Here is a 16719-nt window from a genome sequence, read left to right as displayed (position 1 = left end):
TATTTCTCTAATTCTCATACTGACGAATTGCAATCTGTTTCACAGTGCTAAAACTGTGAAGTTCTGAGAGAAACCTATCGTTACCGAGAAAATTGTATGTTTTCACTCCTCAAAATTTTATTGTCATAGTTTCCGCACAGTTAGGGTTCACCTAAAGTTTCAGGATAAGTTGAGATCAGACCCATACACGCTCTTCTCCCTCTTTCACTAAAACTTAACTCTCTGGCCCAAAGCCTTGAAGGATTTAAGCCAAAAGGATGAGATTTGAAATTACGCGAATATGTGATTAGAATATCACAGTTCTATCGCCAATATTACCCGATTTCTTGACCATGTCTACTACTTCTTTTATTCAAGTACCTGCTCAACTGCTCTTACGATGTTTTGTGAACGCCGACACTGTCAACATCATCTGATTTTCTCCATGGTCACCTATGAAAGAACTGATTAGATAGAGTATTGTTTGGCTTCGGTTGATCTGATTGGTTGAAAGGAATCCATTAAAAAATTATATCTAACGACCAGATAGACTTGAAAGTGGTCTTGGAATACTTGGAAATTGACATGTGATATCTGTAGACTTCGGAATTTTAGGCACGGAGAATGTTTTAGGCGCCTAAAATAGGACCTCAAAATAGGAAAATAGGCGCTAAAAATTAAAAAATAGGCTCTAAAATTTCAATTGTAAATTTCTCAAACATCTTTATTTGTGTCTTTCAACAATGCATAAACATATCACAATAGTAAGCTTTTATTCATAATTCACGGAACAGTAAATGACCAAAAGTCGTTCTAAATTTTCTACAGTTAATGTGCCATACAGGTAACATGAATTAAGTTGGGGTAGAGTTTTCAAATGTTTAGAAGCAGCAATCATGTAGGAGGCAGCGCCAGTACAGAGAAGGAGGACTTTGGAATCATCTACACCACCGAGATAAAAGAGTTGAAAATTATTTTTTAATTGTTTATGGCGATGTCAAGAAGTGGCCACCCTGTTGTAACAATAAATCAATTCGTATGTAACGAGATTTACTGAATTATGCATTCTATTCATTTCGAGATATGTTGTAATTTAATTCCGTTAAGCGGATCTTCTCGTAGGTGCTCCTTTTTATATATCGAATACTGCAATCTGACGATGTTTCGATATACACAAATTTAGAAATATCATGACTCATGTACACAATATTGACAATAACAATGCAGAGAAAATATACGAACTAAACAACGCTGAGTTAAGAACAGTTAGCTCGAACAAAGAAGAAAAAATGAAGAATTTAGTGAGAAACGATCAAATATGGGAGATAATATGCTGCCATAGGTGACTAAGCAAATGGAGAGAAACAACAATGCTGGAAATACATCTACCAAAAATCCGCTGTTACTAATGATCCTAGGAGAACTAGATAGCATCGGCAGGAATTTCATAGTGGAGGAGAAGGACTAATAACTAAAGGAGGAACTGAGGAAGAAAGAACAGTCATAATCGGAACTGGCAGAGAAGAACTGTAAATGGACCAACAATGCTAAAGAGAAAGCTAAGATAGACTTGAAACTGCCAGATGAAGATTTGTGCAAGGATGAGAAGAAATCTCAAAACTCGATCTAAAGCGAAACCTGATGAAACCAATACTGAGAGCCTTAGGAAAAGGAAGAATAGAAAACTAGCTGAAAGGAACCAGAAGAGAAAATTGGTGACGATAATATTTGCTAACAGGCAAATGGAAAAATTTCGAAGAAGTGACCATCGAAAGAAGATAAAAAGGAAACAATTTAGGAGAAAAAATCAGACTGAAGAGGATAGATTCCGACATTACGTAAGAAACAGAAGAAATCTGTAAAAGATTAGGCGAATTTAAGACGGAAAAGAAAATAAGAGAGAAGATCAGATGGAATGAACTGAATTAAAATTTCGAGTCCCTCACAGTAGTAAGACTATATGAGATGTGGGCCTACAGTACGTGTGAAGGTCGAGCATATGAATGAAGTGGACAGAAACAGATCAGCATGACTAGATAGCCCTGTATAAAAGATGAGAGAGTGAGTCGCAACATTGCTTAATATTATTGAGTTGAGTCAACTCCGTCTGATAATCACGGTTCGTGGTATTCGAGGTACAAGAGGTTTCGATTACAGTGAACAAGAGAAAACTTCATAATATGAGGAGACTGGAATGCAACAGTAGGGGACAAAAGAGTTCATAATACATTGCTAAGTCTGAGCTTGAAATTAGAAATGAGAGAGCAAACAGGGTTATTGATTTCTGTGAGAGCAATAACTTAGCCTTAATAAACTTCTTATCTGAGCAACCGAAGAAGAGATAAACATTGACGATGTTTGGAGTAGGTGAATATATCAAATGATTATATTATGATTATTATGATAATTATGTTATGATGGTTATCGCAATCAAGTGTAAGGAAGTTACCTGAAAGCAATGTTGATACAACTATAACTTCGTACTCATCAAAAGCAGGTTGCTGTTCAAGAGAAGAGCGATATAAAAAATCATGTCCAAGTGGAACATCGGTGCAATAAAAAAGAACGTTCGAAACGCAATATTCAGACATTATAGAAAATAAATTCAATGAAATATAGCGTCTCTTTCAGCAGTGAGATAATATGAGACGTCAATCTACAGCTTAACGTTGAAGAAAAGCATTTGACAACTCTAATTGAAAAATTTTATTCAAAGCTCTCAGAGACCTCAACCTACACTACAGGAATTGACGAATTATCTTCCAGTTGTACAAGAACCAGATAGCACTGACAGGAAACAGATATTAGAAGCAAATCCTTCTCAGACAGTGAGGCAAGGATTTGCGGTGTTGAAATTAACATTAATGGTAGGCTTTACAGTACTGTACGCTTTGCAGATGATATCGCCCTGGTGACAGAAAATGAAGACGATTTGAATGATTCTTTAGAACTTTTAGCGTACGCTAAAAAAGCTTTCAGTAAGTAAATAAAATTACTAACATGTAAAGCTATTAGCACAGATATGAAGAAACATTTTATGAAAGTGTTTATATGGAGTATTGGAACATATGGATCTGGAAGTTGATCACTCATAAAAAGTGAGACAAAGAGAAAATTAGAGCATTCGAAACGTGGTGTTCGAGCCGTAAGTTTAGAATTTTCTGGATAAGAAAAGTGAGCAATAAAAGGTACTAAAGGGAGCAAAAGAAGAGGGACAGCTGTTAAAAGCAATTGAAAACAGGAAAAATTCACCCGTGATTCATGTTATACGACATTTAGAGTAGTGCGCAAATTTGAAGAGAGGAAAGAGAGAGAGAATCATATCTCTAACATTCAATTCTATGCACTGAAACAATGAAATTCCACGGAATTCCGCTGAAACTAAGTTTTTGCTTCATACAGATTACATTAAGTTTAAATTTATATTATGAAGTAATTTGCACTATTAAAATTTAATAATATAGCTCGACCACTACACTAACAGATACGTGTAAATTATTCATTGCAGCTGTGGAAAATTCAAGATATAGCAGTATATATATTTTAAGATTATATATTTGTGTTACATAGCCGAAACTGTAACACAAATATATAATCTTAAAATATATTTTTCATCTGCTATACTGCTTTGGTCAGTTGGAGTTTTATTAACCGTACAGTACTATAGTAGTATGAATAGCCTTGTATTTACTACTTGACCCTTCATTTTTCAACTTCTACACTAAATAAAAGCCTAAAATACTGAACCTAGAACCTACTGTAGGCTGAATCCATCTCCAAACAGGCAATAAAAATACAAATATAGGCATTATCGTCTCTGATTTTTCTTAAATTTGGATATGTGAAAACCTCAGAAAAACATTTTTTTTTTTTTTTTAAGTGTCGAAGATACAGAGTTCAAAGTTGACCATGCGGAAGCCTCTGTCGAATTCAAGCCAATTTTATTTTAAAAAAATGTAATTATCACAAAAACCTTTCAGAATAGCTGGTGAAGAATTGTTGTTGTTGTTGTTCTTTCGAAGTACTATTAGATGTACAACTCTTGTAATATTTTCAGATTTTTTCGGATTGATGCTATTGAGGGGGAAAAAACTTTTTTAAAAAAATGCTTTGTAATTGTTGTACAAAGGTTGGATCTGAACATAGTCTAGATTTACTTGTTTATACTGTGTAGCAATAACTATATTATAAAACAAGAATGGATTTATAATCTGTTTGTTTAAAGATGTTGTGATTCACCAATTTTTTAAAAATATGAAGTTCGTCAGTGGCTTCTGCATGGTCAACTTTAACGTACTATATCCCCGGTACACATTTTTTATAAACCAAACAAAACATGTGTTTTTCTCAGATTCTCTCATCGTTTCACGTATTCAAATTTCAGGAAAATCAATGATTTTCACCCCTTTGCCTGTCTGGAGATGGATTGTGCCTATAATATTCAGATATAGACACTAACACGGAATATTAACAGAAAGCTCATAACTATCTGAGAGATTTTACAGGAGAAACAAGCAAGACAATTTGAGAACGATTAGTGTGAGGACAGAACTTGACATTACCTATCTTCAGAATCACTTGAACGAAACCAAGAACAAGATAGAACTATTCTAAGTACAAGAATAAATATTACTTTAGCACTAACATGTTTCTCCTACTATGTGGGGCAATGCAAATGAAATCGACCAATTTCCAGGTTAAAAGTTGCTGACAAAATTTATTTATTTTTTCCGCAGTAAAAAACCTGCAACATGAGCATGTAAGTTTATTGTGAAACTACGCCTAATAGCGTAGGGAATCAACATAACGTCTAAGTGGCACGAATCACGCCAGGAGATACCTCGGCGTCCTCCCCTGCACACTTATTTTGGAGCAAAAGACTTCGTCGTTTCACAATAAACTTACATGCTCATGTTGCAAGTTTTTTGCTGCGGGTTGTATCATATTCAGGGAGGTGACAACGGGTATTCATTTATTTTTTTAGCCGTGCAGGTTTGTTTGTGGCGGCCATTTGTATAGGCGCCTGAGCGTATTTTACACTTTTCAGAGGATTCCGTTAAACGCTGTAACTTTTTAGGTTTTAAAGATAATTAGTTCAAACCAAAACCAAATGAAAGATAATGAAATGATGAAAATTCTGTGTCCTGTGCACATTGAGGCGTATTTTAAAACGTCCAAAAAAGCTCTGAACATTGAGGTTGGAAACTTAGAAATGGCCATTTTGGAATATACATTTTGAAACGAAATAAATAAGACTCACCTTCAATTCTTTGTCTATATAGAGACGGTAGAAAACAACGTCCCAAACAAGTTTCAGATTTGAGAACTGTATATTGATTTTTTGGAAATTTTTAAACTTTGCGAATTTTCAAAAATCGTGTATTTTCACCATCAAATATCTTAGGGAGGACAGAAGTGAAAAATCCCAAATTTGCACAAAATAGTCGATAGTCATGCACAGGGCGGTAGTCAGCCCAAAAATGTAGGGAGGGGGGGCTGGGCCCGATCCAAAAATATTATAGCTCATCACCATATTATAGTTCATTTGCAAGCTTACCGTGAAAATTTTAGGGGGGCTCGCAAAAATTTAGAGGGTCCCAGCCCCCCCCCCCCCCCCTGGATACGGGCCTGGTCATGCAGTAACAAGTGAGTAAAATTGCATCATTGAGATTTGAGTAGTTTCTGAGTTATAAGTTGTTGCAGTGATGTGAAATTCACGATTTTAAAAACTGAACAGATGTGCAGGTTTTGTGTTGATATAATATCTCAGACATATAATTTATCTATGTTTCATCAGAAGTGCAGTCAAACAGCAAGAAATTCGAGATTTGCTACTTGCAAAAGAATTATTAATACCAGATCATATAGATTTGTACCTCTGACGAAAACACAAATCAGATGTTATGAATACTCACAATCAGATGAATTTACTGATTGAAGGACTTCAGTACTTCCAGAACATAGCATGTTGTCATTTGCACCTAATGATACCACAGCCTATATTTATGACAGAAATGGTGGATTGGGGGAATTGAAGACATCAAAAAAATAACGATGTTTTTGATCACTTTTTCCATCCCCATGACACAAGAACCTCTTTTAAACTATGTACGAATGACAAAGTGTGGGTGCCAATCACTAAGGTTCGCCGGAAATTCACACCCACAGATTTCACAACTCCTACAGGTCGTACTTTCAATTATTAGTGCCAAACTCTGTACACAAATTAGTCAACAATTTACCTCACTCATGTCATAACAGCAGCGCTGTAGGCAGAAAACAAATGACAGACGACTTTCGTTTTTTGTACAAGATATGATTCACAAATTATACATACCTTACCCATTTAAAATTACTGTCGTGTTATTTTGACTTTTGCTACGAAGTTTACATTCACTCCAATGGCGCTTCATAATAAGTCCCAGTAAAAAACTCAGAAATTACTCGAGTCTTAGTAATGCAATTTTGCCCACTTGTTACTGCACAACTATCGTCTATTTTGTTCAAATTTGGGATTTTTTACTTCTGTCCTTCCTGAGATATCTGATGGTGAAAATACACGATTTTCGAAAATACGCAATGTTTAAAAATTTCCAAAAAATCAAGTATATAATTCCCAGATATGAAACTTGTTTAGGACGTTGTCTATTATCTAGTCTCTATGTAGACAAAGAATTGAAGGGGAGTCTCATTTATTTCGTTTTAAAATGTACATTCCAAACTTGCAATTTCTAGGTTTCCAACCTCAATGTTCAGAGCTTCTTTTTTCGACGTTCTCAATGTGCACAGAACATAGAATATTATCCATTCCATTATCTTTCATGTGGTTTTAGTTTGAACTACATTATCTTTAAAACTTAAAAATTTCCAGCGTTTAACGGAATGCAATATAAGTTTCAAAATGCGCTCAGGCGCCTATAAAAAATGGCCGCTACGACAAAACCTGCGCGGCTAAAAAATTAATAAAAAAGAAAATTTTGTCAGCAAGCATCATTGGTTAATTTCATTTGGATTGACCCACGTACTTGTACGTTTTCAAAGGCAAACTGTGAAGTGTTGTACTGTATGGGGCGGAAACATGGACATTACGTAAAAGTGATGAAAAACTACTGGAAGCCTTCGAAATGTGGGTGTGGAGAAGAATGGAAAGAATTAGTTGGGTCGAGCGGAAAACGAATGAGAGGGTGTTAGAAATGGTGGGGAAGAAAAGAACACTTTTAGATATTGTTAAGAAGAGGAAAAGAAACTGGTTGGGACATTGCCTAAGAAACTGTATCATGAGGGACGTCCTAGAGAAAGAGAGGGAGGGGGTGAAGACTACAATTAATGAATGATATAAAAACAGAAAGATCATACATGAAGACGAAGAGGTTAGCGGAGGACCGTGGAACATGGAAGCTTCTCAGCTGCTGCAAGTAACCTGGCAGTAAGGGCAGAATACCTATGGTGATGATGTATTATCAATCCTTCAATTACAGTAAGTAGAAATATATGATGAAACGGATATACTGTCACTAATCCCACATAATTTCGTTATTAATTAAGCAAAACTGTATAATATAATTCACTATTCTATTACCCTCCATGATCTTAGTCCATAAATATGTATCTTTCCCGATAACTTTACAACTAGTACTAAATACATTTTACGTGCATTATCTATCGAGAAACGTTCAACTTACACATGTCAAATTAAATTTACAACATTAGGTTGACAAGCATTTACTCCCTTTTAATCTTATTTTTCATGTGCTATTCTAGTACGTATTATAGCTGAACGAAATAAATACCTATTTCATCAATGAAAATAATACACGGTTGTAATTTCACAGCTAGTGTGAAGACGGCAGCTGCTAACTTCTGGCTCTCTCCATACCATTTATCAGTCAGAATAGAAACATCTAAGTTGATGAAGCGAGTGCCAGCCTCTCGAGCAGTTGCTTTAGCAATTAGAGTTTTCCCGCAGCCTGGTGGACCATGTAGTAGCACACCTATAAATGAAAATACGAACAATTACTCTATTCTTACAAATGACGACTTAAAAAGAGAGAGGTTAACTACTATTAACACTTCTTTAAACTGCAATCTATAATGTTATGATTTATTAAATATTATGAATAATATGAAACAATTCCTTGACTTTTCAGACTTTTTAAAAATTTTATCAATCTAATAAATATGCAGAAGAAAGTAATCAATAATGTAAAACACATATCTTCATAGAACTGGCAAAGCATTGGACGTCATCTTGGGTGGAATCACGCAGTTCTTATCTTGTCGCGATGGCGCCACGCGTGGTAGCAAATTTCCAACTACATGTTTATATACTAACTAGCTACGAAGCAACAGCAAGGTCGCTCAGACTAGAGCTCCGGCGCATGATGTGTCTACTGCCGACCAGTAGGCAAAAGGTTATTTATTAGACTTTGTAAATGTTGCCATTGTTGCAAAGTTTCCTATTATAATTAATGTGAGATCTGTAGCTGTACCTTTGTTAAGGAACTCGATTCTTTAATGAATTGGAAGTTACAGACGCGAGCCGCTACAAGCAGTGAATAACCAGGGGTACAGGCGGGCTTACCTCTGGTATCAAAAAAGCGGGCATCGCCACATATTTACATATATATACTGGTTGAATACAGAAAAATAAAAATACGGGTAACATGTACACTCTCAATGATTGTATAGTGCAATCATATCACTGCTACAGTCCTCACTTTGTAATGCTTAGATTAGATTAGTGTCCGAACAATATCAGGCTCCCACCAGAAATCGCCATTTAATTACTCTAACTATATGGCTTACGAAACCAGAAGCTTCGTGGCTGCAAAAATAAACACCCGATCGTATTCTGTGCCACCCAATCAAACAGAAATGTTATTATCCTTTCTATCTCACATTTTGTCTTTATTATCGTCTTACCTTCTTGATGTATCAATACACCAAGTTTTATCCATGGGCTTCCTAACATTCTAAGCATTCTACATGGATCTGCCATGCGAGCAACATGTTCTGTTTGTCTTATAGGTGTTTCAAGATTCAACTGTCCCGAATAGAGTACGATACTTTCAGTACAAAAACAGTTTCGTTGAACTAAAGAAGATCGTTCCAAGTTCATAATAATGAAGTTTGAACTCATTTTAACTTAAGAAAAACTGTGATGCCACCAGCGATTGTGTTCCACGTGGAGTTTCCATTGCGGGAGACTGCATTGAAGAACCCTTTAGTCCAAACGATCCCATTCCTCCTAACAGGCTTTCCAAAGACGGGGACGTCTGCTTCCCAAGGCCTATTTCCACAACGAAAATAACAAAAAGCTATGGTAGAAGCATCAGAGGATTTAACAGGGATGTCTGTAAGTGGTATTGCAAGAATGCCCGTTTCACGTGCCACCCGATCCACGTATGCCAACGTGGACTTTGCCGTATGACTGGATTCCTTGTCCTGGTGGATGACAACACAAGATGTGTCGCTCCCACAGAGAGAAGAAATATCATGTGTGTAGAATGGCTCCAAAATGTTCTTCTGGTAATAGGCAGCATTGAGTTGAGCCTTTTCGTTCACTCTGCGCAATGGAAGTTTGCCGTTATAGCAGTAACCACCAACAACCATGACCTCCGCGGAAAACTTTCTGCACATTGAGATACCCAATCAGCTTGACTTCTGGAATCACGTGGACGATAACAGGTGCCCCCCCCTTTTTTTTTGTTACATCCCGACAGATACTCATGCTTCATCCAGTGACATTGCATATTTCCAGCGGTCATAAGTCAGTCGTAGAGCTTTCGGCTGTTGGTCTTCGTCTCTTGGACATGGGAAGCACGCAGCTTATGAACTTGAGCCTGTGCTTCCACACGAGTTGTAGATCTTGAACTATGATGTGATTTACAGTTGCGGGGGAATACTGTACTGCCTGTGCAATCGCTCTTTGTGTTACCGGGTTTTCATATCGCACCAGGAAGCTCACTTTCCGCACAACAGCGGGTGAAGGGAGGGGTTAGGCTTCCGATATGTTCAAGGTCCACTCTTCGACTGGTTCCAGTAACAGGTACGATGCACGCTTTTCGGCGATTCAACACTGCATTGATGCTCTTCTTTGAAACATGGAAGGTCTTCGTGTTGTTCAGGCTATAACTGATGTCGGAAAGGACGCAAGTGTACCCCTCTCAGAGGATTGGATTTTCGGTGCCATGAAACCATTCACGCATACACGATCCATCGTCTTTGCAACTGTCTATCCATCGTCATCAACACTATGAACACGTGCTGCTTCCTGAAGTTCGAAATCGTTACCATGAACGTGAAATGACTTTCTGTATAGTCGTCTTACAATCAAAGCCTAGCTCTTTACACCTGAAAACAAATTTTAGTTCATAACTCGTAGCCCTGTCCTGTGACCTTGCCGTGCAGTTGCGTGCCTTGTCAAGATCAGATTATATAGGAATTAGGTAATGGTAATGCGTTATGCTATGGTTCAGTTTGATTGACACCTAAAATTTGTTATTGATGTATTTTTATTACGGTTTTCGAGTATTCAAATTGATCTGAGTATACCACGACTACTAAATACGAGGTGATAGCCTCTAGAAGAAGGTGCAATAAAGACTAGGATTTAAATTTTAAGAGAGTTTTAAATTAGCAAGTTTTCCATTATATAATAATTTTCGAAGTGTGTGATATTTCATGTTGGTTAATTTTATTTTTCAATTAAAACCATCTCAAAAACTTGAGATAGTATTATACTCGAGGTTATACCAATATGGTATTCAAATACGAAACATACTGTGGAATACTACCTGTACTGGAGTACTGAACACCCTCTAACCACAGAAAATAAAATTTTCAATAAATAATTTGCTATTTTCTTTTGCTAACTCTTCTTTGTGTATGTATGCATGGGTATGTTTCGTAGTTTATGCTTATGTGCAGCTACCAGCAGAAATAGATATACATGCCTTACGTGTTCTTTCGTCAAATGCTTGGAAGAGTCGAACATCTATAGTTTAGAAAACTATATTCCAATTGGTGAATTTATTTGAGGATTGTTAACTAAAGAACATCGTACGGTGTTCATAACCATTTTAGCCGGGAACTTATATTTTATATCTAACTATTATCCGTCTGTTAACCAGGATAAGAATGGGAAATAAAATTCCTTAACTTCATCATTTGGCAGAAAATCGCAGTAAAAATTTATTAAGATAACTGATACCATGAATTAAATCCATACCAAATAGGTACAAGGGACGCACCCCACATCTGAAGTAATCAACGTCTTACAAAAAGTTCATTACAGGTATGTGTTCTTTATATACACACAGTAATAAGAGTAGCATCTATCAATTACGGCAATTGAATTCAAGGTGTTAAATTTAATTTTTTTTATTGTCTTCTTTCAAGTGATTTAATTTAGAAACAGTATACTGTACCTTTTGGTGGCTGAGTCAACTGAGAGTCAGCGAAAAGATCCTTTCTCTGAATCGGAAGAATGACTGTTTCCCTTAACTCCTGAATTACGTCCTCCAAACCAGCTATGTCCTTCCACGTTACCGTAATTTCGCTTGGATCTACTAGATGACTTGCGATCATCATTTCATATTCTGTTAACTACAATAAAATAATATGTATTATTAAACATTGTACTTCTTCATGGCAAAATAATGTGATTAAAATGTCAACATATGGTTATTAAAATAATGAAAATGCCTCTATGGCATCCACAATATATAAAATCGACCAGTTTTCTTGGAAATAAAAAGAAAGCTAATCAGATCATATTACTCTTTTCCAATTATCAGAGGCCCACGTTTTGTTTTTGTATCCTCCCTCCACATATAGTTTCGATTCAACAAAAGTCATTGAGTTATCAACCATTAAGCTCACGTATGCTTCTTCTTTCCGGCTGAATTTCGGGATATAGGACAAAAAGAGATTTTTATTTTAAGCAGAATGCATGATGTTGACATCAAAGCCATGTAAGTTCGCCTTGACTATGGTGGATAGCAGAAATACCTATAAAAATATATGAGTAATCTTTTCGAATTAATGGTGAGAACTCAAATGCTTTTGGTTCCTCAAGTTTTATGATATGACAAACACCTTACTGTATCTACAGTAACTACAAGGAGTGCTTACGGCAAATAAGTTCCGAGCCACTTCGCCCCAATCTACATACGACCGTGAACTCTGAACTTAAATACAGTATGTAGCAAACAAAATAAGCCCTCATATACACACAACAAAGATAATAGCGTTCTATCGGTAAAGATAGTAATTTACGTTGCTGTACTAATTATTTATTATATACATCAAATTGAGAAGTTTTATTCTGAAGATTATAGTGTATCTCAGCAAATAATTTGAAATATGGATCACGGATAACTCAAAATGTAGTACATTATAGTAATGTAGCACCCCAAAACATAGGTTGATTTTTCTTTCTTTTGCATGATTGTATACCGTGTACGAACCTTAACATACGAGGAACCTCATAACTTTTTCTTCTCCATATTACTCATGTTAGCATGGGAAGAGCTAAAACAATCTAACCACTCGTTTAAAGCCTCTACTAGAGGCTAGCCACTTAACACCATACTCCAAGATGTATGAACGACAACTCTCATGATACCAGCTACGGTGCAATACATTTATGTAACTCAGTCCAAGTAATTGTTTCTCTCTTTAAACTACTGTCAGGACTAGCGGCGACGAGTATCCCTCTCTTCCTGCAGGTTCCTACGAAAACTTTCTACGGATTTTCTCACAAAAGCCGGGAATTTCATGTAACTGTTACGGAAACGGCCTGCCACAATGCTCAAGTTATTGAAATGTATCCTCTAAGAGATAGTTCACCCAGTTGTTAGAGCTACAAGCTATTGAGAAGTTGACAGGCCTTACACACACATATATATATACATAGGACTGGAACACAAAACTCGTGTTCTTTCTCTATTTCAATCTCTGTTCTCTGCCTGATTTCTATTTTGTGATGACACGTTGAAAAGTCAGACTTGTTTCGAATATAAAAGACAGTAGCATTTGTTCTGTGGAGAATGCAGTGTTTCAAAAGACTAATTCTCATAAAGAGGGTGGCGATTGCGGTTAACCTTGAGTAAATGGTTTTGGGACGGGGCGGAAAAGTCTCTTTTAAATTTCAGACGCTATGGTGAGCGTGAGAAACCCGGATTATGAATTTGTACAAGAAATAGAGACAGAGATCATATTCAGCAAGAGAATTCAGAATACAAGATTTTTCTTTCCTTTCTTTCTCTTTTCGCTGGAGTTTTCGTATGAATGAATCATTTTCAGATAAGACTGAGGAGCTATCTCCCGTTCGAATAGCGAAAGGGAGAGGATCTTGAGGTAGTCGTTGAAGGATGCAGTGATGGAGTGGATATGATTTCCCCGAATTCCCAGACCATGGGGTAGGGAATATTTGATGTGACAAGGGTCACATATCTTTTAATGGAAGTATTGCATATTATTAATAGATTTAATACATGCGTCGGTATCAAGACATCCATTCACAATTCTAGCACTTACATTAAGAAGAGTAGAGACTTCGAATCCACTCCAAGTCTGTCCTTCTATCAGAACAGGGGCAATTAATCCTGCCTTCAAAGCTGGGATCACAGTTCGGATTTTCGAAAATGACCAAGAAAATGCCATTTAGGCTTAAATATACTGTACGGTATGCTCTTTTATCAATATAGCACATACAGTAATTACAATACCGTACGTAAGGCTACTTACAAATAATGCTTCTGAAGAACCTGCTTGTACACTAAATTACACTATTCTTGTAACTCACACTTAAAACTTAACTTGTATAGGCCTAAGGAGAAATAAAAATAAAAATATGTATGACCAACAATTACATATGAATGAGCTTTTGTCAAAACACTGAGTTCACACAAAGAATTTTCTGTACGAAAACACTGAAAAGCTCATTTAAAAAGATCACTAATTTTCGATTGAGTAAGCTTTGATACTCTTTTTTCTGCCTGCCAAATCCTTAATTTGTTTTAATAGTAAAAGTTGAGCTTAATTAATTCAGCCAACGGACAACCTATTGTTTGGTTATCGCTAGCGCTAAGACAAAATATAAAAAGGTTCTAGGGACCGCGTTCGGATTTTTGACGTTCGGATTATCAACGTCCTACTGTACATTTTTCATAAGCATTTTCGCTGACGCTTCATCAGACAGGAAGAAGAAAAGCTATATAGGCCATTCCATATGAAATCAACAAACCAAGGTGGCTCATGTGTTTTAGATTTTCTTCAAATTTTTTACAAATGTTGTGGTATCCAAATTTAGCATACCTGTCAAACTTTACAGCTCTACTTCAAAGGGGACTGCTGTAGGAGCCATTCGAAATTTCGGGATTTTGTGAGAAAAAAAAAATAGTAATTCCGCCTTCGACTTAAAGTACTAAAACCGCTAGATCTCTGGAGATATTGAAAATATTGTACTATAATAAACTTCTCAAGTGGGGTTAAGCATATGAATTTCGCCATTAAAAAAAATCAAAATTTTGGTAATTGTTTTAGAAAAAGGCCCACCTAACGTCAACTTCAAATTTTCAAAATAAGTAGGTCTGGTGTTCCTCTTCAACATATATAAAAATTAGGAGGATTTTTTGATATGTTCAACAAAAACAAATTATGACAATGCAAGTTGAGGGCGGATTTGGGCACTTTTTGCACAAAACCTCCAAATTTCCAATGACTGTTTCCAATTTTCCGTGTTGTCAAGGCTGAGGTGATTAAACAAATGAACTGTGCCAGAAATTTGAAACTTCAAACACCATTGCTGAAGGGACTCTGTCATTAGTTCCAAAATCATGGATGACCATAAAAACTATTGAAACATTTCAAACAACCGAGTATCTCGTTCGTGCATTAAAAGAACTGGCTCACTCAGCAGATATAAGTACAAACAATGGGTTCAAACTGACAGATATAGAAGACTTCATTGAGAATTTGGTAGGAAAAAATTGACAAATTAGCGCAGCATCACTTCACAGCCAAATCCCAGAGCGACTACTTCAAATACACACAGTAGAGAATTTGGATGACAAATCATGCTTAATTATAGTTGATTTTGCTCGAAACTACTCCTGTATTATTCAAGATGAAGTTTAAGAGTAGCACTGGACTAACATTCTACTCAACTGTGCAACATTCTAATCTTTTTAAATGCAACATCCTAAGAGATCCTGTAACTTCTGTTATCAAATGTTTTATTATGTTGTGTCAGTGATATGTTAAAGCACGATACAGTTATATTTTGTGCTTCCCAAGTTATTCTTTTGAAGCACATTAACGATGTTTTTCCTCAGATTAAACACGCTATCTACTTTGGAGATGGGTCAGCAGTCCGATATAATAATAATAATAATAAAATGTCAACGTATGCCTGCATGAGTGATTTTGGACTCGCTTGTGAGTGGAACTATTTCGCCACAAGCCACGGCAAAAGTGAGACGCTAAAATGTCTAGCGAGAGATGCTAGTTTACAGAGGCCACTGGATGACTGGCTTGTTACTGCTGCCGATTTCTTCGAATTTTGTCAAACTACAACCTATGTCAAACTAAAACCAGAAATAACCAAACTTTTTTTTTATGCTGGAATATGTTGGAAACCTTCGTTCAATGCTTCAAAAGAGACTGCAAAAGCCATAATGCTGCAAGGGACACGTGAAATTCATCATTATGAACACATCAGCCTGTTGAAACTTGAAGTGAGTCTTGTATCTTCTTCAAAGTCGTGTATCTCATTCACTCTAAATACTTGAGCAGAATCGAAATACATTAATCTTTCATGTGAGCAATTTATTGCGTGCATTTCTGAAGAGAAATGGTGGATTGGAAAAATAGCTGAGAATTCACAAGAACATCGTGAATTTCTTTTATCCTCATGGACCCAAGAAAATGTCTTTCTGGTCAAAAACATCTGACACATGCTGGGTTCCCTGCGAAAACTCCATCATTAATATTGGAGTAATTACAGTATTTCTGAAGAAGAGATACAAGCTACTGAGACCTTCTCTGAAGTTGGTGATAAGAGATCTTAGGCTCAATATTTCAAACTGCTTACAATCAACCAAACATGTAAATGTTATTTGTGTATTATATAACGATAGTTCACTATTGTTCAGTGTTTCTTTTGTTAAATCAAACAGCGCTATATACGCTGCGTAATGTCAACATACTGTTTTAAAATAACTATGAATTACATTTAAGGAAGAGTTTCTACTTGTTTTATATTATTACTATTATTTTTTCATAAGAATCATCAACCATCGTCAACGAACATACTTACCCATGCAAGTCGTATTATTAGAAAATTAAATAATATGAGACTTGAATTATTTTTTTTTCCTCCCTCCTAATTTTTTTTATGATAAAACGAATAGCAGGCTACTTATTTTGAAAATTTGAGGTTGATGTTAGGTGGACCTTTTTCAGAAATAACTGAAAAATTTTGACATTATTTTTTTCTCTTTGATGGTGGAATTCATATACTTACTAACACTGAATCCAGCATTTCAGGGCACTTCATCACTGTTGTAAAATTCTGTGACTAAATTAAAGGTGTTTGCAGAATACTATGTCCTTTTTTAGAACCATGTGTGGCTAAAATATCATGCTGCTTTCTGATCTTCTGGGATTTACGAACGAGATACTCGGTTGTTTGGAATGTTTCAACAGTTTTCATACTCGTCCATGATTTTGAAA

The 16719-nt window shown here is 36.1% G+C and overlaps 1 protein-coding gene across 1 annotated transcript in view; it reads right to left on the bottom strand.

Annotated features, from left to right (window-relative positions):
* LOC145686403 (outer mitochondrial transmembrane helix translocase-like) overlaps positions 1–16719 on the bottom strand; it is a 67899-nt gene that overhangs the window by 34702 nt on the left and 16478 nt on the right. The window contains exons 3-4 of the mRNA XM_081759689.1: positions 11409–11586; positions 7770–7970 (exon numbers count right to left, since the gene is read on the bottom strand). Coding sequence (XP_081615815.1) covers positions 7770–7970; positions 11409–11586 — 379 coding nt within the window. The remainder of the gene's footprint in view (positions 1–7769; positions 7971–11408; positions 11587–16719) is intronic.

This window comes from Thermobia domestica, chromosome 5 (genome assembly GCF_964235325.1).
Source record: "Thermobia domestica chromosome 5, izTheDome1.hap1.1, whole genome shotgun sequence".
Taxonomy (NCBI): Eukaryota; Metazoa; Arthropoda; class Insecta; order Zygentoma; family Lepismatidae; genus Thermobia; species Thermobia domestica.
The sequence above is the reverse complement of the archived record's forward strand: the minus strand, read 5'-3'. Positions and strand labels throughout refer to the sequence as shown.